The 25645-nt window shown below is 38.8% G+C and overlaps 2 protein-coding genes across 7 annotated transcripts in view; one reads left to right on the forward strand and one right to left on the reverse strand.

Annotated features, from left to right (window-relative positions):
• HIBCH (3-hydroxyisobutyryl-CoA hydrolase) overlaps positions 1–25645 on the forward strand; it is a 50360-nt gene that overhangs the window by 11479 nt on the left and 13236 nt on the right. For both annotated transcript variants that reach the window (XM_026696900.2, XM_026696898.2), the window contains exons 7-11: positions 10948–11026; positions 13137–13282; positions 14645–14731; positions 16849–16907; positions 18569–18650. In XM_026696900.2, coding sequence (XP_026552685.2) covers positions 10948–11026; positions 13137–13282; positions 14645–14731; positions 16849–16907; positions 18569–18650 — 453 coding nt within the window. The remainder of the gene's footprint in view (positions 1–10947; positions 11027–13136; positions 13283–14644; positions 14732–16848; positions 16908–18568; positions 18651–25645) is intronic.
• Positions 1–25645, reverse strand: part of AKAP19 (A-kinase anchoring protein 19) — an 81568-nt gene that overhangs the window by 6758 nt on the left and 49165 nt on the right. The window lies entirely within an intron of this gene.

The raw sequence follows: 25645 nt of genomic DNA on the forward strand, positions 1-25645 counted from the left end.
TAACTGTAGAGCCAGGTCCACATAGTGGTATAATATTGCACTTTGACAGTGGAAGAGGACTTTATGTCCCAATGGCAGATAAAATTGTGGAACCATCTTCTTGGAGAAGGGAAACTCTGATTTCAAACCTCCACTATCTGTTATTGGAAACAGCTTCAGGAGTCAACCTTGAGGCAAAATCCGGACCTGGAGACCCGGAAGCAGTTCGTGACCATGTACAATCACGTTCTGGTAACTCCTGCAACACAGCTGGAACTAATCTTATCAGCTCTGCTGTTCCATTTGACTATTTCAGTGACATGGAAAGCGGGGATCTGCTGCTTGGGTAACAGTTTATCCTCCATATTAAATTACCCAGGCCTCGTGCTCTGGAGAGGACACTCCAGCTTTGCATCCAGCATTGAAACAACATGGGAAGTGGCAGTCACTGGTTTCATAGCATGATACCATAGTCTCTTAAGACTGAAGGATGATCGTATTTTTGGTATAGTATTCTTCTTACTTGTAAATTTTAACATCTGCATGCAAGTGCCAGATGCAGTCATTTAAGGATTAAAGATGTCAACATTATGCAAATGAAGACTCTATTTCTGGATTCTGAGTTAGATGAGACATTTAAGGTGTACAACTTCTTGGACAAGGCTATTGATTGGATGAAGATAAGTAAAAATTGAATTCAGAGATTAGTGTAGAAAGCTCTTCTGGGGAATTATTATTTAGCATTTGTAAGTGGAAGTGTTGACAATTGAGAGCATTCATCAATCCAGTCTGGTTGCCGGTGGCTTATTATAGTCACTGACATGTAGCTCTTCCCAGAGCTAAGATATAGAATATTATGGAAGGGACTTTGGAGGTCTTCTAGTCCAATGCCGCTCAAGCAGGGGACTCTATAACATTTGAGACAAGTGGCTGTCCAGTGTCATCTTAAAAGCCTCCAGGGATGAAGCACCCACAACTTTTGAAGGCAAGCTGTTCCACTGGTTAATTATTCTCACTGTTAGGAAGTTTCTTCTTGGTTCTAGGTTGCTTGTCTCCATGCTTAGTTTCCGTCCATTGTTTCTTGTCTTGCCTTCTGGTGCTTTGGAAAATAGGTTGACCCTGTCTTCTTTGTGGCAGCCCCTCAAATATTGGAACACTGCTATCATGACCTCCGTAGTCCTTCTTTTCTCTGGACTCTGCCATACCAAATTCCTGCAACTGTTCTTCATGTTATGCCGCTTTTTGTTCTCTATGTATTTTCATACAAATATTAGATACTACATAGCATTGTAGGTAGGCCACTTAGCTTTGGGATTAAAATATTAATTTTGTTTTCCCTTTTCTCCCCCCATTACGTGTATCCCCTCCCCCATGAAGTCAAACAAAATTCTGTATTCTGAGAAAAAGAAGAATTGTAAGTTTAAGAATAATAAATGAATTCTTGTGATGGCTCTGAGGAACAACTTTAAAATAGTTCACACATTGAAATGTGTGATGTAGTTATTAATATATTCATAACTCAGTGACATCCAATTAGCCATGTGCTCCTATGCCTTTGTACTAAGTAAATCCATCTCCCATATTCAAATTATCTACAGCTTGATGACAAATTTGTAAGGAATTGTGATAATGATACAGATAAGGATAGCTGAACCTTTTTTTAATAAGCACTTGGTTGAACGTTCTTATGGCATTGTCCCCTGTACATTTTGATAAATAGCCACTAATGTCATTTTGCACATAATTAGCAATTATTTTGGGGGATTTTTGTGTGCTTGATAAAATGTTCAGCTCAGCCAAAAGTACAATAAAGTAATTGCAAAGGATGAGGATTTAAAGTTCAAGATGGAACAATATGGAATATGTTTGAGTTTTAGACTCCTCTTGGAGATTTCTAGCATCACATCCTAGTTGTCTTTATGAGTACTGAAATGTCATCCTGTCCCTAGCATCATAGGAGGTAGGGTCATAGAAAGTTGCTTATAACTTCTTCTTCTTCTTCTTCTTTTTCTTCAGCGTTTGTCTCGCGCTCGGGCGAGGTCCGCTAATGTCCTTAAGTACTGCTTCCACACCTCTCTGTCTACCACGTATGTCGGGTCTGCCTTCGCGATCTCTAGATCAGCCTTGATCGTGTCCATCCAGCGTTGCTTAGGTCTACCACGCGGTCTCGCTCCTCCGACAGTCACCTTCATTGCAGATTTAATGATAGATTCTTCCTTGGCGCGGCTCACGTGGCCGAACCATCGTAGCCGGGACTGCCTCATGACCGTGGGGATGGGCACGACGTTGAACCGTCTACGCACTTCTTCGTTCCTGACGCGATCGAGTAGGGTGAGGCCTACCGACCATCGGAGCATTCGCATCTCCATTATCTGGAGTCTGCTTTCGACTTCTTTGGTCGCCGGCCAGCACTCTGCGCCGTATATGGCCACGGGGCGCACCACAGAGTTATAGATTTTCGCCTTCAGGCGTATCGGCATCTTCTTGTCACAGAGGACGCCCGTGATGGACTTCCATTTGCCCCACGCTGCGTTGATCCTGGCTGCCACCTCAGTTTGTAGTAGGCCTTCTTCCCCAAGAATAGTTCCCAGGTACTTGAAGGTGGAGGCGCGCGGTAGCTCCTGCCCGTTCACGTGGATGGAGCCTATCATTTCATTGTCAGTGGTCAGGTATTCGGACTTCTTTAGGTTCAGCCGGAGCCCGAACTGCTCGAGGCGGTCGTGCCACTGTTGGACTAGGTGCTCGAGTTCAGCCTTGCACAGGTTAGCCAGGAACACATCATCGGCGTAGAGCAGCGTCCATGGGGCGGGCGTGTACAGGTCGTGTGTAATTGTGTCCACCACCAGAATGAACAGCAGTGGTGAGAGAGCGGAGCCCTGGTGTACGCCGACGGTGATATTAAACTCCTCTGATATCCCAGCTGCCGCTTTTACACGGCTTTTGTGACATCTGTATAGGAGTTGGACCCATTGTACGAGCAGCTCAGGCACGCCATGATCTCGCAGTGCGTACCAGATGAGATCGTGCGGGACTCGGTCGAAGGCCTTTTCCAAGTCCAGGAAGGCTGTGTGGAGCGGGATTTTCTTCTCTCTGTGAGCCTCCATCAGCATCCGCACACCGAAGATGGCGTCGGTGGTGCCACAGTTCTTGATAAATCCGGCCTGGTTGACGCTGATGTCGACGATGTCCCGAATGCGCTTATCAAGGACACGTTCAAGATCTTCATAGTGTGTGACAGTAACCTGACCGGTCTGTAGTTGGAGCAGTCCGCTGGGCTGCCCTTTCCCTTCCAGATCGGAACAGTGGTGCTGCGGTACCAGTCGTGTGGCACTTTTCCCGTGGAGATGATGTTGTTGAACAGCTCGCACAGCCACAATGCCGAGCCCGGTAGTGCCTTTTTCCAGAAGTCGGCAGGGATGTCGTCTGGTCCTGTTGCCTTACCGTTTTTCATGGCCTTGATGGCGTCGGTGACCTCGCTGGCATAAATGCCTGAGACTGGGCCTTTAACTGGGTCACCTCGCGGGATTCGTGGGTGTGGGAACTCCTCGGTGGAGAGCTTCTCGAAGTATTGCCGCCACCTCTCGGCAGCGTCTCTGGGGTTCACGATTAAATTTCCCCTTTCGTCGTTGATCCCATGAAACTGGTCAATGTCCAGGGTCTTCCTGTGTCTGCTTTTGGCTAGGCGGTAGATCTCATTCTCGCCTTCTCGCGAGAATGTTGCTTATAACTGTTTACACTATTGTTCCAAGTAGCTTAGTCAGGCAATGAGTGTCCATAATTGATGAATTTTTCCAGCTATGCAGGGAACTACAAAGGATTGAACCAGGAATCTTTGCATGCAAACCACATGAGCTAGGGTCCTTCCGTTGAAATTGGTTTAAAATTTCTGGAGTTCAGGTTTGAGCTTCTTCGGCGACAGACCAAAACCGTGACTCTGCGCGGTTTCGATCCATGCTCGCCACTGGAGCGCCCCGAGCCGGCTGGTTTCGGGGCTAAGCCACCCCGTAAAGGGGGTGAAGAATGGGGGAGACTGCCTGCAGGGTTGAGGAGAGCCGCATCTCTCCTCCTCAGCTGGCCATTACTCCCTTTCCCGAAGGCGGTTGTAGCAGTGGTTAGAAATGGCCACCACAAAGGAGAACTCGACCGGAAAAGAATGTGCAGGAGGAAGATAAGAAGAGAAAGTTTTGGTTGACCGGGTCAAACAGCAAAAGCAACAAATAAGGTACCCTGGAATTTAAACTATTAAAAAAAAAATAACACTGTTCCCAAAGAAGATTTCTAAGCAGTGAAGGAGAGAGAAAAGGGAAAGGATTTGGGTTTTTTTTTTTGTCCTCTTCCTATACTGACAGCTAAGAGACTTAAGAAAGAAATTGGGGAAAAAATCCACTTTGACATTAATAGGCATTTAATGCTGAAAATAAAAAGTCAAAGGGATAATAAAGATTTCTGGATAATTAAAAGCTTCTGAAAACAGGAAAGGACAGAAAAAGAATAAAAGGGCAGGATCTGAAGGGAGGAGACTGCCTGGAATTAAAAAGACTTACAGTAAAATCTCAACAAGACTTCCAAAAGATACATCTTAACTGAAGCTTCGCAACAAAATAGTAAAACCCCAGGAAGAGAAAGTGAAAAAAGAAATAAGAAGAAACAGCTTGGGACTATTTGGATTACTTGATGATCTCTGGATTCTTGGTTACTGCATTTGAATGACTAAAATCAATCGGGTGGTTGTTTAAAAGTGTTTAAAATGGCTCCAATTTTAGAAGAACTGAAAATGGAACTTAAAAAGTACAAAGAAAATGCACAAGAAGGGAGAGGTTTTTTTGGCTTCGTATTTCAGTTTTTAGAAATGGAGATTTGGAACTATGAGAAACAACAGGAAATGCCTGCAGAACAAGAAGATTGGGACAAAGTAGAAGCCATCTTTAATGAACAAGTAATCTTTGGTGGGGGAAAAAAGGAAAGGGGGGAAAGAGAATGGAAAGATTAAGATTGGGAAAAACAACCCCAAAAAAGAATAGAGTGAAAAATAAGTATAAAATCAGAAAGCAACAGAAGAAGTAAATGCAGAAGAGAGAATTAGAAGTAGAGAGACAAGGGGGTAAAAAGGGGAGGGAGAAGAAGAGAGGGAAGAAGAAAGGAAAAGAAGTTATAAAGGACAGAAACAAAATATAGGGAAACGGGGCCTATTTAGAGATAATGGGTGAAAATCTAATTGAAAAAGATTCTGCAAAGGTACATAAGATAGTATTGTTATATTAGAAATAGAAATAATTTCAGAAAATATGAAACAATGTATGAGTAAAATGTTTGATAAAATAGTTATTGTAACTTAGTGGAATGCTTGTCAATAAATAAATGTAACAAAATGAGTATTTAATGATTTATAAAACATATGTGAAGAGAAATAAGGAAAAAATTAAGTATGGAGATTATATGTGTCTTTAGGGAAGTATGATATTTAATTGAAAAGAAATGTTAAAGATGTTAAGACTTTAATGAATATTAATGATAGAACTGAATTGGAATGGAATGAGGGTTTTAATTACATATATTTACAATCCTTTTTTTAAAAAAGAATATATTGTGTATTATAAGAATGTACCAAGCAGAATTCGATTGGAAGTTATGTATTATGTATTATATTGAATGTCATAACCTTAAGGTATATATCAAAGTTTAAATAAAAGTTGAATGGATAAAATTAAAAGATATAAAGGTGTCATACTCCAATTAGCAACTACAGGAGAAAATTTGTTTAATGAGAAAAGATAATATGAAATTGAAACAGAACAGACAAAAGTATAAATATAATGATTTGAATTGAGATGAGATAATTAAAATAAAATTGAGAAAATTAAAAGAGGGAAAAAACTATATAGAAAATGCAGAATAGTAATAAGATATGGAATAGAACACAAAAATGAGCATGAAATTGAGTTTGTGTCTGTATAAAGAAGCGCAACCCGGGACCATGCTATTTTCAAAAAAGATGTTTTACTTGTATTTTGTGTGTGTGAAAACCCAGATAAAACTTTAATAAAAAACAAAAAACAAATTGGTTTAAAATTTCTATTAAGTTTGCTTAGTATAACATCTTGAGCAAGACCATTTGATGTCATTTAAAATAATGCTTGTGTTTGGGAGATGGGGATTGTTCAATTTTTTGCATTAAATCTTGCAAATGATTAAGAGATTATAAAATTTTTGTATTTTGATGTATGGAAAATGATTATTATAATTCAGCCCTTTTCAAAATGATGCCCTCTACATATGTTGGACTGCAATGTTGATCATTCTTAGCCTACATAGCTAGTAAAGTTGCTGAGATGAGAGCATCTGGAGGTTAGCAGATTAACAGAGCCTCCATCTTTGTTACCACCCTTTTCTTCTGTGTTAGTAGTTGTGCTACAAGAGCAAAGCTTTTGTATTTATCAGAAAAGCTGTTAAAGTGGTCTTTTCCACAGTAAAATATATGCTTACTTCCAGGGTTCCAGTCACTGAGGTTCCAATGCTATCAGCCCAGGGTTGCAATTTGGAAAGTATTAGTTGCCTTCAGAGTGTAGCAGAAGGTTATTATGTCCATCAGTGCAGGGTTTGTATATTAAATTCTCTCAGTATTCCCGTAAGAAGATTGAAAACATTTGCTTCCATTTTGAAATTTGTGTGATTTTTCTCTGTTGAAACCTGAACAAAACTATGATCACATCGTAGTATATCCATATGATATATAGTTTTGTTTGCTCAAGGCCAAATTTTGTTTTCTAACCAGAGTTTACAATAATACCTGTTTTGGATATCTCTCAGACTGAAGTTATTTTAACAGAAACTTAAGATAAATTACTGACTGGTGTACTGTGTTATTCCTTCCCAGTATGTATATGCCTTACGTACTTCTCTAGAAATTTCAGACTGTTTTCCAAAACACCTTACTTGGTTGAGGGCAATCTTAATTTCTCGCCTACAGTAGCATCTGCATGAGATTGCCCTGCTGAAAACACCGGAAGCAGCCTTGAATTAAAATTGAATCTTTTTGAATCTGTCAGATGGCTGCAGACTTAATCCCAGAGACAAATGGTGCAGATTGTTTTGAAGCTAATCCTGAGTTATTTCACAATAAATCTTGACAATTGAAAAAAATGATTCAAGAACTGGTCAGTGGAAAAGCTTGACCAAAGTAACCCTGTGAAGCATTTCAGTAAGCCTGTGAAAACTAATGTCCATAATGCCAGTTGTTTTTCTTTCCACGCTAGCTGCAAATGCAAGCGTTTTGCTTTTGTTGTGCAGTCAGTTAAGGAAATGTTGGCTAGTAGCCTGCAAAATGCTTGCATTTGCAGCCAGTGTGGAAAGACAAACAACTGGCATTATGGACATTAGTTTGTAAAACAGCAGGTGGCAGTAGCTAGCCATGTTTGGCTGATCTCAAAAAAACTCAGGAAGGTTTTAAATAGTGATGGTAGACCCTAAGGAATCCCAGGGCTGTAGATTAAACCAGAAGTTGATAAAAGCTTCCTAGGAGGAGATACTAGCAAACCACTTTTGTAATGTTGTCAAGCATGCTACATGATCACATTTATGAAGTCGCCTTTTTCACCATTTAAAGAAAATAGGATAACTTTATTATTAAAGAATACTTCAACCGTGCATAATGGTAGGGCAGAGACACTTCTATCATCATTCTCAGGATGGTAAAGCGAATAGAGGTACTCTTTTTCTTTTGTGTTCCCCAACACAAAGCTTTTGGGAACTTGGGGGAATTGACAAGTTGAATGATCTTATCAATTTTTTAAATAAAGTTGCATGGGTATCCATTCTGCTGGGAGATGTTGTGCAGTCTGCTTTTCCTGATGCTCAGGGTAGGTACTTGTAGTAGGTACTTGTCTAAATAGTGTTTTTACACAGCTTCTCTTGTAGGAGGTTAAGTTGTCATCTTGGTAATGGAGCATTTGCTTTGTGTGGATGGTTTTATGAAAGACATGTGTTTCTAATTTGGCACCATTAGCTCTGCTGATGAGAATACCTAGGAAGGGTAGAATATTATTGTTTCTTTTGTTCCTTATGAATTTTATTCTTTAGAAGATGTTGTTTCATGTGTCTTCTCTACTTATTCCTTTTTTTACTATGACAAAAGTGTCATGAACATACTGGATCATCTTTTGATTGTATACGTGAGAATGTACTATAATTTCTAGATTTGCATTATTGTCTTTGCTATAAGTCCTAAAAATGGTGAACCCATGGATGTTCCTCTGATTTGTTAGTATATTTTTCCATCAAATTGAAAGCAGTAGTAAGGCAAAAATTGATGAGGTCCATGATATTTCGAACTTAGTATTATTTAGTTAGGTTGGCTGTGTTGTATAGTAATGCTGCCATGGATTCTTTTACTAATTCTGGGAAAGTGAAATGTTCAGAATAAGAAAGTAGCTGATGTCAGGGAACTGTGATTTTATTTTATTTACATCTGCCATGAATAACACTAAATTAATTGCTATTGGTTAATATGAGCACTCCATATGTATATAATGTGTTTTCTATTATACTACAACCTATCAGTTTAGGAGGGTCATCCAAAGATGGTGGGAATATTGGTAGGGTTTCCTTACAGAAATTTATCAGAAGAGGAAAAACAGTGATAGGCAGTGTTATTGATTTTTCCAGTTTTAAAACTGGAAAAAAATAATTAAATTCCCCAGCACCATCTTTGTACACTCAGAAGTTTGTCGTTTTTTGGCATGGCTCAATTTTAGTCTGAATCATTGTCCTCTGATTTATCTCTGACATTTACAGAGGTCTTCATAAGTGATTAATTTCTGGTAATTGTGAGTTGGATAAACTGAGATTTTCTCGGACATTGCTAGCCTCGCTAATCAATTGAAAATATATTTTACACTGGATGTGGATTTTATACTGGATATTAAAAAGGAGAAATTTGTAGGCATCTAATAGAAGTAATTGTAACCTAAGAAGTTTGAAACTATAACTAAAATGTAAACAAAATAAGGATTGACTAATTCATTGATTTAAACATGAGTCATCAGATGCAAGCATGCAAATGCATAAAATATATATTACCCATACCTCACTTTTCTTGTTGTAATGTTTATTTTTTTTCAGCTTTATGTAATTTACAAAGGAAAGAATCACTTAGTAATAAAGCTATAAATTAGAAATTGCTTGCCAAGGCAAAGCTGTTCTTCCATGTCTCTTAAAATTTGTGCTCCAATGTTATGGAGACTTGAATCCCAGTTTTCCTAATGAGCCATAGCTTTAAGTATGATAAAAAAAAATGTGGTTTGTGTTTGCATTTTGTGGTTCTTTTTGTGTGCCTGGTTTTTAAATGTTACAAAAAGTTAGCTCATCCTTATCTGAATTGACCTTACTGAATAGCGAGAGATCCTTTTTTCTGTTAGTATAATATGCATATGGAAGAACCTTTTGATTGCCTATTAAAGGATTAATTTAGCAGGTTTGAAATACATAGACCATCTCCTGAATTAATTTGGTTTCCCAACCGTGTTGGCCTGCTAAGAAATGGCTTCAGTTAATTAGCATTTTATTGTAATTTAGAAGGTCAATCAACAGAGCTGATAATCAGTTGAAGATGCATTTTGGTGTCAAGTAAGGGTGATTAGTCTCTAGCACTCCAGATATTGTGAACAACAATTCACAGCTTCTCTAGGGAATATGGGCAATGGTGAGGAATGTTGGGAGATGTAATTCTGAAATACTTGGAGTGCCAGAAATTGTGTAATCTTCAATTATGCTCTTTTATATTTTGAATATTGGAACTGTTCCTTGAAATTATTATTGGCAATGACAGATTGAGTTGTTCTTTACAGAAGGGGAAGTCCTTATCTCAGGTGCAATTCCTGACCCTGAAAGAAATAGGTTGTCTAGCCAGTCCTTTGGGGCTGAATGTTTTCCTGTTCTGAATGAGTCAAATACTTCTGGCCTCCAGTATGCTGAATACTTTTGAACATGCACATTGAAAAATATAGGAGGAGTATGTGCCTGCAGTTTTCCCAACTTGCATGGAAATATCTGATGAAAAACATTGGGTCTAGAGCAGGGTGTCAAACTCACATTGTCATGGCGGCATCACATGATGTATCGGGACTTCCCCCCCCTTCGTTATACTGGGTGTGGGCATGGCCAACCCACAATGCATCCAGCCCGCAGGCCGGGAATTTGACAGCCGTGGTCTAGAGAAAAACTGGGTTTGTTTCCAGAGATAAAAACAATGGTATAATTAAAACACACAAACAGTGGTGTGATTAAAAGACCTTTTAATGTGCTTAATTGTAAGATTTAGTTGTAAAAGTGTGCCTAAATGTCTGAATGAATGAAAATTGTATTTCTGCAATAAGTAGCAGTTTGACAGCCAATTTGGTGTAATGGTTAAAGCAATGGTGTAGAAATGGGGAGATCCAAGTTCAAGCCCACTGTCAGTCATAGAAAGTTACTGGATCACATAGAGCCAATCACACTCTCTCAAAGTAACCTGAGAATGTATGAGAATGAATGGTCCTGTATGAATGAAATACAGAGAAATGCTCAAGTACAGTGTCCTGAGGAGACATGGGATGTAACTCTTACAAACAGAATAGTAATAAAGATGTAATATCCTTGCAAGAACTATGTAAATATGCAGTTGGTATTATGTTAAGCAGGGCACGAGAGAATGCCACTTAAAATAGTACTCAGCATCTGCATGGTTTCTAAGCACCTGTATCAAATTTGTATGAATTAAATCAAGCACAGATTTTAGTCATTTTAAAATGGCTTCCAAATGATTGACAAACACATGGCCTAAATCTTGTGGCATCAATAAAAACGTGGCAATTTATTATTAGAGAATGGAGGGGGGAGTAGCTAGGCCTAAGTGTGGACTACAATAGGAAACTGGTTACTAAAGTTCCCACCAGAACTTATTATAGATCATAACTGTTTGTTTTTCTTTGGTAGGGTGTGGGCTTGTCTGTCCATGGGCATTTCAGAGTTGCTACAGAGAGAACCGTTTTTGCAATGCCAGAGACAGCAATAGGTAAGCACCATACATTGCATTTTATGTTGATTTTGCATAGAGAAGCAGAAACTACTGTGTAATAGTAGCTAGAATATGAAGAGTCAAGTTCCTGCCCTGCTGCGGCACTTAATAATATTGATCTACTCACACACTCTGACAATAACATCCCACAAAGTCTGTGAGAAGATCATTCACCTCCATGTATACCACTTAAAATTTACAAGAGAAAACATTAGATAACATCTGAATAACAAAAATAATCTTTATTTCTTGAATTCTAGAACATTTCCACTCATGGAGTTTGCTTTTTCATACCAAGGGAGAAATGTTCCCGAGTCCTTTGTTTATTTTTGAAATATGAGCAGAGCAAGAGATGGAATTTGAGGGGAAAAAAATCTTTTCTTTATATAGAATTAGGACATCATCATCAGAGATTGTCTGCTGGATTAACTAAGAGGCAACAATATAATTTATGGGGGCCTTACATAGTGTCTGCAAGATCCCAAAATGGGGGAAATACATTTTAGGGCAAAAATGGAGAGTTTAAAAAATAAATAAAAAGAAATTACTATCACTATGTTTAATTTAAGAACACCAACATCCCCCGAAATATTATGATCCTCAGAAATGTACAGTACATTTGTTTTTAGAAATTGTTTTAGCACTTACTCAATAGACCACTGGGAATCATTTGTTCAGAGTTTATTCTATGAATAAAAGCATTTTGTTCATGGGGAGAAGATTGGGGCATCATTAGAATATCTAGAAGAAAAGCAACCCGATGAACTGAAACAAGAGAAAGCCAAAGCTTTCACTAACCAAATGCAGAGTTTTGGTCACACAGCATCGTCTGTATAGCTGTCATTCCAGGGTGTCTGTTGAGCTTGTGTTTTTTGCTTCCAAGATCTAATGAAACAAATCCAAGGGTAGGTAGAGCAAGAATACCATTGCAGGGTATTAAAAACTGCTTTAGAAAGATACCCTCTAGATAGCCTTTTTTGAATAGAAAAAGGTTAAACAAGTGGCAGTTCTGAAAGTGCAAATGGTGGCATCATGGTTAGGTCTGATTTGGATAGAGACAGTAATGAAGAATTTTCATTGCCTTTTATCTCCATGATTTAAACTATTATCAAAGGCTCTTAACCATTTACAGGTTAAGAAAACTTTTCTTCCAGATATGGATGTGAAAGGGAACTGCTCAGTTAGGGGACTGCAGCATGGGAACCAAAAGTCTCCTAATCTAAGTGCCAAAATCAGATCTCTATTCATAAACCAATGGTTTGGTTTTATACTTGTTTTTGTATGTATTCACTTCCCAGAGTCACCCAGGATTTGGATAAGTTAGAAATATGAACTGGATGCATTCCATAATGTCCCATTTTATTTGACCCTGAGAGACTCATATACTGACTAGGCGTTTAAGCACAAGGTTTTTAAAATAGCTGGTATGAAAAAAACAGTATAATGGATTTGGCTTCTGAGAACTATCTTTCCAATCACAAAAGAAAAAGGCCCAGTGGCTCCTAGTATATTTTATTTATTGATTGATTTGATTTGATTTGTCAATTGCTTACAAGACACAGGTGTAAGAATAAACATCATTTTGAATACATGAGATAGATACTTACAAGAAAAATAAAAAGAAACAATAGGACAGGGGCGGTAGGCATGATTGGTGCAGTTATGCACACCCCCTACAGGCCTCTTAGGAAGGGAGTGAGGTCAATAGTAGACAGTCTAAGGTTAAAGTTTTGGGGGTTTGGGGAAGAAACCACACCACTTTCCATTATAATACCACCTTAAAGTCTGAAGATGGCTTTGAAAAGATCATTCACACAAAGATTAAAGAAAGAATGCCCCAAAATAATTCACAACAGTTCTTCAAGTTAAAAGGGGGGAAATGTTTCTGTTTGTGGCAATCAACTTCAGCAGAGATCTTAAGAAAATAGTGTGGGCAAAAATGGTGCAGCATGTTTTTCCACAAGATGAATAAAACAGCAAAGGATTCATTTTCAAGCAAAGCAGCTCACTTACAAGGCCTAGTTATTAGCAGGGGGGAAAACGGCAGTTAAGTTTTAATTATACAGCTTTTTTCATCGTGTATATCTTTTTTCCCCTTTAATTGCAGGTCTTTTCCCTGATGTGGGTGGAGGCTATTTCTTGCCAAGGCTTCCAGGGAAGCTAGGCTATTTTCTTGCTCTTACAGGATTTAGGCTGAGAGGAAGAGATGTCCACACAGCAGGAATTGCAACTCATTTTGTAGAAGCAGAGAAGGTAAAACTGCCAAACAGTGCACCTGGAAAGGAGAGGAGGGGTGTATTTCAGTAGCACCAAAGTTCCCAAGGAAGAGGCAGTACATTCTAGAAAGAACCCAGTTCAGAGTTGGATGGGAGAGAGAAGAGGTTCAGGGCAGCCATACTCTAGAACAGGGGTCTCCAACCTTGGCAACTTTAAGACTTGTGGACTTATTAACTCCCAGAGTTCCTCAACCAGCCAGCTAGCTGAGGAACTCTGGGAGCTGAAGTCCACAAGCCTTAAAGTTGCCAAGGTTGGAGACCCCTGCTCTAGAATCTCTTAGTATATATCTAGTAGGATAGAAGCGTATAACTTTAGTCTGACAAGATTCTGTCTATTAGGTATAAGCAAATGAAGAATTGGACTCAGTTGGTTTTCCCTGTATCATCTTTGTGCTTCGGCCTGACAGTTACTGTTTATACTGCAACCTTTTTCCTAGTTTTGTGAGACAGGTATATTTTTAGATAACCTCGTGCAGTTTTTGATCAGGTGATCAGTACTCCCTTTGTCTTTTAACCGTGTCTGGTTTAATTTGGCACTCACAAATAGATTTCCAGGCTATCACGCAAATCAGAACTCAGTACATGCAAATCTATCGTTTTCAATACCTTGCATTCAGACTTTGCTGGATTTTTCTCCTCTCCCTGCCCTATGTTTGTGTCTCATTTCGAGGTTGAGGGGAGGGGTCCCGTGGAAAATAGGCTGTAGACTATAGGAAGAAAGACGTTTCTGCCATTCAGTAACCAATCCCAAGTCCTTCTATTGATAGAAACCAGGGTAGGATACAATACACCGGACTTCATAACATCTTACAGTGAAGTGTACAGAAATCTGTACTCTTGTTGGAAATTTCTGTTTTCTCTCTTCGATGTCCACCTGCAGATGGAACTTTTTTTAAAAGTGATGATGCCCCAAACTTCAATTGCTTCCCCCCGCTTTCATTTTATAAAACGTTGTGAAAGAGAATAAAGGTGAACTTACCTTCCCAAAGTTCAAACTGTTCTATTTTTTTATAACATCAGTCTTGAAATCACTTGTGTGAAATTATGCTTCAGAAGTTCTACAGTAGTTGTAGAGATACGACTTGCGGAGCAAAAAGGAGAAACCAGGTTTTTCATGTAACATTGTTTGTAGGTATATTAAATCTCCCCTGTTATTATCAAGCAAAATTACCTCATTTTTCCCAACAAAAATGTGATTGGATAATATTAAGGACTGCATTAAACAAAATTTTTGCCCCTCCCCGCCCCCTTGTTTAAATCTTAGATTATTTGATAAGGTTCAAACTCTGAATATGACAATAGATTTGTATACTTTTTATAACTATTCTTTTATTTGCAGATGGCTGCTCTCGAAAAAGATTTGATAGAATTAATATCCCCCACAAAAGCAAATGTTGCAGATGTTTTGGATTCCTATCATAAGGAGGTAAATGAAATTTTAAATATATAGTAGATTTCAAAATAGAGAATCTTTATATACAAAGCATACCTCTATTAGGAAAGTCTGTCTTCCTTTTTAATTTTTGCTGGGTCTGTGTGCAGTAAAGGAATATTTGAAATATGGCAAACCTTCTTCTCATATGTTACAATAGCCAAGAGTTCTGTGTATAAGCTATTTGGGTAGAAAATGAAGTTGACCCCAACTTCTTAAGAATAAGATAAACTAAATGCCATCCTGAATTAAAATTCATTAGAAAGAATAAAGTACAAATTCTCTACTACTAAGAAGTATAATGATCAAAGTTTGGTACCTGAATGATGCAGTTGCTTGGTACAGAAAACTTGGCATACTATGCTTGAAGTAAACAAAACCTACTGAATTATTCCTTTGAATTTTTAAGTTTGAGATTGTTTCCTTGTTGATTTAGGCAGCAGCAAAAAAGATCAAATAACATCAAATAAAATATTGTTCCCAAATATTTGTTTTGCTTTGTTCGGGTATTTTCCCACGCCATTGTAGTTGTGCTTTTAAAGTTGTAGCAACGTTTCGACAGAATCTCATCTGCCATCATCAGGCTTCTGTATATGTGTATATATGATGATGGCAGATGAGATTCTGCTGAAACGTTGCTACAACTTTAAAAGCACAACTACAATGACGTGGGAAAATACCCGAACAATATTTATATATTTATTTGTTTATTTCCAGGATGTAATTAATTCCAATCTCATTTGTTTACTTCCAAATAAAGGATTTTTCTGTGTAAAATGCTATTCTTTAAGCAAACTAGGCTTTTGAAATACACAGAATGCATCTTTAAATAAATAAATAAAAAGATGATGGTTGACTCTCATCTCTGCATTCCTTGTAACCTTGTGCACTGACAGAAATTGAGCTATAAATTCTACAAAGAAGAAAGGATATGATGATCTGCGAAGATTAAAAGTTAATGGAGCGGAAGCAGTCTGTGGAATGTCCAGGATATTAGTGCTGGGCCTTTTGTTATTATTTGTAGCTAGTGTTACTGTATTACAGATACGTTCATATTATGGAAACATGACATGTAAGTTGTGAAGAACTACAATTCTAACAATTCTCATTTGCAGATGGAGTGTTAGTTGTTGCACTGACACTTCTCATCATCAAAATGCGCTAAGCGTATTTTCCTTGTCACAGTGGGCTATTGTAGATAGATACGATGAAAGAAAGATAGGATATTGTTGATAAGATGTCTGGGAGCTAAAATTCAAAATATTAGAAGGAGGAATTTGGAGCAGTGCGTGTCTTCTCACAAACAGATACAGCAGTCCTTTTCTTTCCAGTTTCTCTCTCCCCTGGATGGCTCATCCTTAGATTTGTTTGACTTTAAAGGAAAGGACTTCCCCTTATAATTGCAGTGTTTCTTAATTTTTTGGCTCTTGGGACACCTCACTTTTGAAGGACCCCCAAATAGTTCTCTCTTTTTTTGTATGGCTTCTATTTCTCAATATTTACTGTATTAAAACTTAACATTGAGACATTTGTTGCTGCTGCTACCTCTCACAATTGTTTGATGGGAATTTAATATTGGGTTCTTTTTCAATATAGGTTGGCAAATACACTGGCATCAGAATAGATTTAACCAACTAAAGAATGTAGCTGTTAATATATGAGGAGGGTTTTTTTCTTCCAGAAGCACTAAAATCTTCTGTCAATTATATCGACGATATTTTTTTAAGGTATCTGGAATCTGTGCTTGACAGGAACACCCAAGGATCTAGCACAAATATGGTCGTTAGTTTATCAGTGGAATTGCACAAGAATGCCTCTTGCAGATCAGAGAATAAGAATAATAAGGAATAACAATAGCACTTAGACTTATATACTGCTTCATAGTGCTTTACAGCCCTCTCTAAGCGGTTTACAGAGTCAGCCTATTGCTCCCAACAATTTTTTGGGGAAAAAAATCCTTATTCATTTCTAATCACGATAACAAAGATAAAGATGGGCTATTGCCATAATGGTCAGTTTTTCTTTCATTAAGAGAAAGAGCATAGGCTTTTGTTTTTTGTAACCATTTTAAATGATTTGGCACTAAGTTTTGTTATCTTTTTTTATCTTAGTGCAAACTTGATCAAGAAAAAGAATTTATCCTTGGTGAACACATGGACAAAATTAACAGGTACGTGTCACTTAGTGCGATCAGTAGTACAAAAGCAGAGCTAGTCTTTTGTTGTTAGAATATCTAATAGATATTGTGAAAACATCCCATCTGGGTTTGTATTCTTTCTTCTGCTATCTTTGTTCCTTTTGTTTTGTGTAGTTTCCTTGTTTTTAAATATTTTTAGCCTTTTGAAAACTGCCCAGAGTCTCTGGGAATCAGGCAGCATATAAATTTAAATCATCATCATCATCACTTGACTAAGTTGCACAAAAATAGTTGTGGCTATATAGAGAGCTGAATTGCCTACTATGGCCATGAATGAGAATAACACATCTTGCCCCAGAAACAGATGGAAAGAATGAGTCTTAAATTTTTCCCTGCCTGCTTCTGTAAACTGTCTTCAAAGTTTTCCCAACTAGACTCCAGTGCTAGCTATGCGCTGTGAGAAGAGAACTGTGAGTAGTGAAGATACTTTGATTCATCTGACTATCTGTATATAACATAAAGATGATACTCATCAGTACTTCATACATGATTGTGGCCTACCCAATGCCAAGTTGTCATTTATTTCTTGTTGTCCTTCCTGAACAAATGTAGAATGGCATTCCTCTCCACTTATGGCATTCCTCATATTTAAAGATGGGGAAATTGCCGTTATTAGTAGCCCTTTAATGTTATCATTTTTGTATAATTGGTGGGTCTATGACCTGTAATAAAGTCATCTATTCATTGATTACCTATTTTTCACTAAAATGCAATGAATCAAATGTAATTTGCAGAAAATATATTGTTCAAACTGCTTAAATATACGGGTCTATTGAGTAACACTAATGAGCAGTATGCTGGCATATCGTGGACTTCCAACTTTCTTTTTGTTTTCAACAAACAGAAGGAAGTGATTAATCCCTGCAGTAACATCTGCTTCTTAAGTAATGACTATGTCTTAGCTTGAGTGCCTGTAGGACTTTTTAAAAAAGAAGTTAGAACCCAAAAAAATCTGATATGAGAATGACTAAATATTTAAGGGAATAAACAACACATTCAATGCAAAATGTTGAAAATTTGGGTGGACAACACTTTTCAATCTGATATAGCAGGCTGAGATTTATCTTTTGGGGAAGTTTGTAAGGAGGCTGTAGGGAGAGTGAGGCAAGATGTCTTCAGAGATTGGAAGTCAAGGGATTCAGCTGTATTTTCAGCTTCTACAAAATGTAAGGCACTGCATTTACACCTTAAACACCCCCTCCTCAAAAGCATCTTGATATGTCTGGTTCTGTTAACTCTGGCAAAGAGCTCGAAAAGTAAATCAGATACATTGCCTTCTCAGTTCCACTGTAAGTTGCAGGACCTCTTTATAACAAGTATATCAGCACAAACAATCACACACAAAAATCACAAAACCCACAAGATATCTGGTTCCATATTCATTTTAAAACGTTTCAAATTTTATATTTTTAACTGAAGTTCTACCAATAATGGCTAGGGGGAGAATTCATAGTTTTCCTACTCAGATTATTTTAATCTTAATTTAAAGTACAATATCTTTGCAGTTTATATATATTACATTTACTATATGGCTTTTTTGCATGCTAAAGTACCTATTGCTCATCATAGGTTGCAGCATATTCCTCCCTCTCAAATATGACTCATTTTCCCTGAAGAACATTTTCTTTTTTCAGTCTTTTTTCAGCGAACAGCATGGAAGAAATTGTCCAAAACTTGAAGAAAGATGGATCTCCTTTTGCACTTGACCAATTAAAGGTAACGTTGCATTAGATTTTTATCCTATTTGAAGGATCCCTATATCCAGTCACTTTAAGTGGCATTTTGATGCCTGATGTATTACCTAAGCAAGGGAGGACAACCAGCCTTTAAGATTCTTTTGAATTAACCTGAAAGCCACCTCCCAAACTGTGACATAAAGTGACTAATACAGTTTTGCTGCCAATTTGTCTTTTGAAAGACCAAGAACACATACTCAATACAATGGCTGCTGCATTTTGCAGTAATGTTACAAGAAGGAGGAGGTGTGCATGTCATAAAACTGCCCATCTTCCAAACTGTGGCTACAGAAAAAAAGTTACAGCTATATCTTGTCTTTGGATCTTTTGTAATGCCTTTCCATTAAAATTCTCTCCAGCCTTAAAATCCAGCAATATTCATTCTGATTCCCTCCTTCATGGCACAAATTCTCCACTGAATAGTGAATGAGTGTCTTTCCTACGTAGTTTGTCATGTTCTTCTACCTTCTGCTTCTTTCCCTAGTGGGTGTATTAAAGCACTTTCTCTCTCCCTCTTCCTCCCTCCCTCTCTCTCCCCTCAAATCTTTTTGTCTGTCTGTTTGTGTACTTGCCTACCTGTCGGTCAACTTACCTGGCTGGCTTCTTTTCTGCCTCGAGAGCATGATGCAAATCCATGGGTTTGTTTGATTGTTACGTTATTCGCGCTCTGAGTTGTTTTAAGTTATTCAAATTGAAAATTGATTTGCTTATGAAATTAAAGGTGAGGAAAAATACCAATAGTGAGTGACAGTTATATTAATGAGTTATTAGCCCATATGTGTAGTGCCAAGTGTAACTTCTGGCTCTGCTGATGCTTAATAAATATATAACTATAACTACAACCACAACCACAAGTACTATGTTTATTTACAGGGATTTTCTGTTTCTTCTGCTCATTCAGCTCAAGCTAACAACTTCATAGCTAATAATATACTACAGATTGTCCTCTACTTACACAAGGACGATTACTCAATCGAGCTGAACATTTCTGTTGCTAAGTGAGGCATTTGTTAAATGAATCACTGCATTTGTTAAGTGAGTAAAACAGTTCTTAAGTGAATTTGGCTTCCCCATTGATTTTGCTTGTCAGAAGGTCACAAAAGGGGATCACATGACCCCGGGACATGGCAACCGTCTTAAATATGGACGAGTTGCCAAGCGGCTGAATTTTGACCATGTGACTGTTTGGATGTCACAATGGTTGTGTGAAAAATGGTCATAAGTCACTTGTTTCAGTGCCATTGTAACTTCTGTCACTGAATGAACTTTTATAAGGACTACCTGTATAAGCCAAAGAGAGAAATAAGTTACACAATTTAAAAACCAAGGAGTTCACCAAGGATTGGTGTCACCCATGGGCAACATAAAAATTAAATAAAGAAAGAAAGAAAATATAAATAAATTGTGTTGTTGCAGAGTCCATACCCAAACCTGACGTCCTATTAATGACAATAGTAATCATAATTTACATAGCCCATAAGTCACAAGAACAAATTTAGTTCTTTTCAAGAAAAGGTTGCCAACCCTTTGGTGACAATAATGTTTCTTTTTGCATAAAAATAATAAAAAATGAACTTGCGTCTAGATTATAGAAAGAACGGTAAATGATGTAACTTTAGAGAGAGAAGCTGAACTTATAACTGCTGTGAAGAATATTTTATATTCTCTATCTATCTATCTATCTATCTATCTATCTATCTATCTATCTATCTATCTATCTATCTTAGTTTCTATTCTATTTTTTTTAACTTTTCTTGCATGTTTTGCTTTTTCTTTGATTTCTTTTTTATGTTATCTTCCTTAATTTACATCAAGTTGTTGTTACCAACCCTTATCACAGAGCATAATCTTGAAAAAGTCACCTCATCATCAGCTGTTCCTTTCTGTGTAAAGAAATGGAACATCTCCTTTGATACACCCAGTGTTAAAACTTTCATGCTGAAGAGATTTGTCCTTTAATAAAGTCCCAGATCATCATTTATTTTCTACAGAACAAGTTGGTTTGTTTCTTATTCATTGACTAGGATCCTACCAAAAGTGCAATTAATATTATCAGGTAGCAGTTGCATGGTTTTTCTCAATTAACCATAGTTAGGGTGAATTTCAGTGAAAGTATAGTGTTATACCAGGGTCACTTCTGAGATATGGAAAAATAGAAAAAGTATGAAATAAAAGCTAGAAGGAACAAAACAAAAGCCTTACTGGAAGTCTGGAAAATGTTTTTACCTTTGTAGTTTATACATTTTAAGTAGGGAAGTTTCCACAGTTTTTTTTAAACATCTGGGCTTGTTGCTGACATTCATTTGAAATGAAATTATTAACAATGAAGTGGCTAGCACATTTTGCTCTAACCTGCCTTCAGCTAGTAATATTTTCCATGTGCCACAGTATTAAAAGTGAATGAGCTGTGCGTCATCCATTGCTGCGGGTAACTTGTTTTGCTCCTTGAATATAGGCTTCCCATAGCTTTACTACAACCATACATAAGAATATATCCATGCTTCCTTTAAAGGTTGAGTGCATTTATATATTCTGTTGCTTGAAATTAAATTGAAAGTCTGAGTGAAAGTAACCTGCAGCTGATTGCAGTAATCAAAAAGAAGACAAATTTCCACATGTTCTTAAAACAGTTACATGTCTTTTGATTTCCAGCAAACAGATGGGGAAACAGATCTTTCCATTTTGTTTATGCCTGTCATTAAGGCAATTGGCTTGTGGAGCTTGAGTTTTTTGTTTGAAAGCTGAAGAAGTAAATTTCCATTACTGTGCTTTCCTTAAAGGGAAGAAGGGAATATCTGTTCAACTGTGCATGTAATAGCACTTAGACCACTGGTTCCCAAACTTTTTTGGTCCACTGCCCCCCTGGTGCTACAAACTCATCCTTGGTGCCCCCCACCCAGGGGTGGGATTCAAATTTCTGTGGGTGTGGCCTAATTTGAGGGTGTGATTTGCTGGTCACATGACTGGGTGGGTATGGCTTGCTGGTCATGTGACTGGGTGGGCGTGGCCAGGTGACTGGCAAACCAAATACAAGTGGTCCTCACTTAATGACTGGTTGTTTAGCAAGTGTTTAGCAATTTGTGACTGGCCTCCCCAGAGCTACTTCACCATTTTTTGGAGTTTTGAAAGCTTTAGATCAGGGGTCTAAATCCCACCCCTGCCTGTGTGTGTGAGAGCGAGGGAGAGAGAGAAGTTGGATCAGATCTCCCTCTCTCTCTCCCACCAACGCCAGAAAGCCACCGTCAGTCAAAATTCATATTTGTGGTCTCCGGGATTTAAAATTATGAGTTTGGTGGTCCCTGAGGTCCAAAAGTTTGGCGACCCCTGATCCAAAGGGATGAGCCTGAGAGAGGGAAAGAGAGAGAGAAAATAAAGAGAGGAAGAAAATAAAGAGAAAAGGGAAAGAAAGAAAAAGGGACAAAGAAAGAAGGGGGGGGATGGAAGGAAGGGACAGAAAGAAAAAGAAATAAAGGAGGGAGGGTGGAGAAAGATAATGAGATATCTATTCTAGTCCAATCACCTGCTCCAGCAGGATTAGAAGGGTGTGTGTGTGTGTGTTCTCCTTGTAATTTACCAGTATATTTTGGTTTTGCCTTCTTCAGAATTGGCACTGTAATACATTGGGGAAAAGTAATTTTTAGGGTGGAGATCTGGTCCAATGGATCCTGTTTAAAGCCTCAACAAAATGTGAGAGCTTCCTGATAGTCTTGACCATGTTTCGTCCACAAAACTTTTAATAGAAGCCAAAGAGGTTTCAATGTGCTGGCAAAGATGTTTCAATGTGGAAAAGGGCCTCAGTCTAAACTAGGCCTCATTCAATCTGATGCATCAGGTATCTCTTTCTCTCTCTCTCTCCCTTCCTACTTCCCTCTCTCCCTCCTTCCCTCCCTCCCTCCTGCTCAGACTGGCTTTGCTCTACTTTCCCAATGTGCCTGTGGGGCTGGCACTTCGAACACGGATGGATGGATGGATGAATGGATGGAGAGAGAGACAGGCAGGTAGGTAGGCAGGAAGGCAGGCAGGCAGGCAAACAGAGAGACCTTTTGGATGGATGGATGGATGGACAGACAGACAGACAGAATGCGACAGCGGCGGCACTCTGGGAAAATGGTGGCAGCAGTTTTTCCCAACGTGCTGCTGCATTCGAGGCACCGGTTCTGGAGCATTACTACAGTCAATGGGTGAACCTGCAGGGCTGGCGCCTCGAACGCCCCCCTGCTGCCTCTTAGTGTCCCCAAGGGGGTCAGCAGAGGGGGCTAAGAGGCAGCAGGGGGGCGTTCGAGGCGCCGGCCAGCCCTGCAGTTTCACCCATTGACTAGCACTGCTCCAGAGCCGGCGCCTCCAAAGCGGAAGCGGTGGCACATTACATGCCGCCACGGCCACGTTTGACGCGCCGCCCCCCTGCCGCCTCTTAGCACCCTTTTGCTGGCCCCCTTGGGGATGCTAAGAGGTGTCGGGGACATTCAAGGCGCCAGCCCTGCAGTTTCACCCATTGACTGTAGTACCGCTCCGGAGCTGGCGCCTCAATGGATGAACCTGCAGGGCCAGCTGGCGCCTCGAACACCCCCGTCGCCGATTAGCGCCCCTCTGCCAACCCCCTTGGGGACACTAAGAGGTGGCAGGGGACGGTGCATTGAATGCTGCTGCGGCGGCACGTAACATGCCACCGCTTCCGCATTGGAGTCGCCAGGTCCGGAGCCGTGCTAAAGTCAATGGGTGAACCTGCAGGACCAGCGCCCCGAATGCCCCCCTGCTGCCTCAGCGTCCCCAAGGGGGCCAGCAGAGGGGCGCTAAGAGGCGGCAGAGGGCGGCGCATCAAATGTGGCTGTGGCGGCATATAACGTGCCACCCCTTCCGCATTGGAGGTGCTGGCTCTGGAGCAGTGCTACAGTCAATGAGTGAACCTGCAGGGGCGGCGCCTCGAATGCCCCTCTGCCACCTCTTACCGCCCCCCTGCCAGCCCCCTTGCCTCCTAGTGCCCCCCCCAAAGCATCCCACTGCCCCGCAGGGGGCGGTAACGTCCACTTTAGGAATCACTGACTTTGACTTATATACCACTTCATACCCCTCTCTAGGCAGTTTACAGAGTCAGCATATTGCCCCCAACAATCTGGGTCCTCATTTTACTGACCTCGGAAGGATGGAAGACTGAGTCAACCTTGAGCCAGTTAGGATCAAACAGCTGGCAGTTGGTCAAATTATCCTGCAATACTGCATTCTAAACACTGCCACCACAGCTAATATATATTATCATATGCCACTGAAGTAATTGATAAAAGTTCTTTACTTTTGAAAAGAGACTTTCGCTGAGAGAGAGTGACTAGCCCAAAGTTGCTCACCTTTCTTTCATATCTAAGGCAAGACTAGAAAATAGAAAACTGACCCTATAAAAATTTCAGTCACTTTTGACTGACTCTATAAAAATTGAACAATGTATAATATATTCTTTTAGATTACCATCTTGACAAAGTTACACTGTTTGCAAACTTAAATTCTGCTTGTTCTTCGTTAAATAAAATCAGCACCTTGCTTTTTCTTGCCCTCAGTTATTAAGAAATAAGACGAGAATATCGCACTTACTACTTTGCTGATATATAGAAGCAAGACTTACAAATATCAAAGGAATGTTATAAGTAAAAATATGCACCCTTTTGAAACACAGTGGCACAAAAGTAATGAAAGGACATTCAAAAAAAATCTAAAATGATACTTCTCCTGTCCTTTATTATTGATAAGCAGGTAATGAAATGCCTAAATTCCTTTAGCTTTGCATCAGTAGTTAAGTCCGTTAAATACTAGTGAAGAATATTTGAGACATACATCATTGCAAAACATAACATTTTCCTGATTTCACCATGCTTAAGCATTATCTTTTTAAACAATAATGAAACATTTGCATGTGTTTTATCAAGAAATACATAACAGCTACACTAATGCACTCATCAATAGAATAAAACAAGTCCAGATGGAACCCAGTGAATGAAATAATAAAACAAGTAAAAACAAGAGTTAATCCTCCAACAGAAGATGGCAGAAGAGGACAAGAGAGTTGCAGGAAAATCAGTGGACAGGACAACAGACTAGGCTGCTAGAATTTTCCTAGAGAGTCCTGTCAGGTGATCAATTATTAAAGAAAAGTACCTGTGTCTAGTGGATTCCAGTACTGTCTCCAATTAAGAGAGAAGCGGGAATTCATCAAATACCAATGCTATCAAACAATGACCAAACACATGCAGGGGAAAAAATATAAAGGACTTGGTGGTCTTTAGAGCTATTCAACTATATCATTTTGTATATATAAACTGCCACATTTGCCCTTTCCCTGCTTATCTCTCTTTTTTTTTTTAAATTATTCAAAGCTTTTGAATCATGTATTAATCTGTATTACGGTGAACTGCAGGTGAACTTGCCTTTATTTTTCTTAGCTTATCTCTATTTTTTTAAAAAAGAGAATTCTTAACATTATGTTTCATTGAAATATATGATTTGTAAGGACATGCAAACCTCATTTATTTAGGCCCATTTTATCTGGAGCATCATGTCTGGAATATCTCAATCTGCATCTGGTTCAAAGGATTTATTTCTGGAAAGTGCTGAACCATTCCTGGGACAGTGTACTCCAGGAAGAGACTTGGCATGGCCCAAAGAGGGACAGAATGTTCCAGAAACCACTAGAATGATCTGTGTGTGAAAGTGGGGGAGGGAAGCTTCATTCCTCCCAAGTCATACGGACTTCACCTAAGCCTTCCTTCCATCTAAGAGTGATCTAATTCAATACAGTTACAGTATATTAGTTATATAACTAGTTTGTATTAAATTTGTACAGATGGAACTAAGAAACTGGGCTAACAAATTCATGCTGTACCCACACGTAAACATAAAAAATGTATATTGTATAACATATAATATATAAAAAAAATCTTACCATTCATATTACAATCTATTTTTAGTCAAGTTGAATTTGTGGTAGTAGAA

Source organism: Pseudonaja textilis, chromosome 1 (assembly GCF_049901715.1).
Source record: "Pseudonaja textilis isolate UNSWEBS1 chromosome 1, rPseTex1.2, whole genome shotgun sequence".
NCBI classification, from domain to species: domain Eukaryota; kingdom Metazoa; phylum Chordata; class Lepidosauria; order Squamata; family Elapidae; genus Pseudonaja; species Pseudonaja textilis.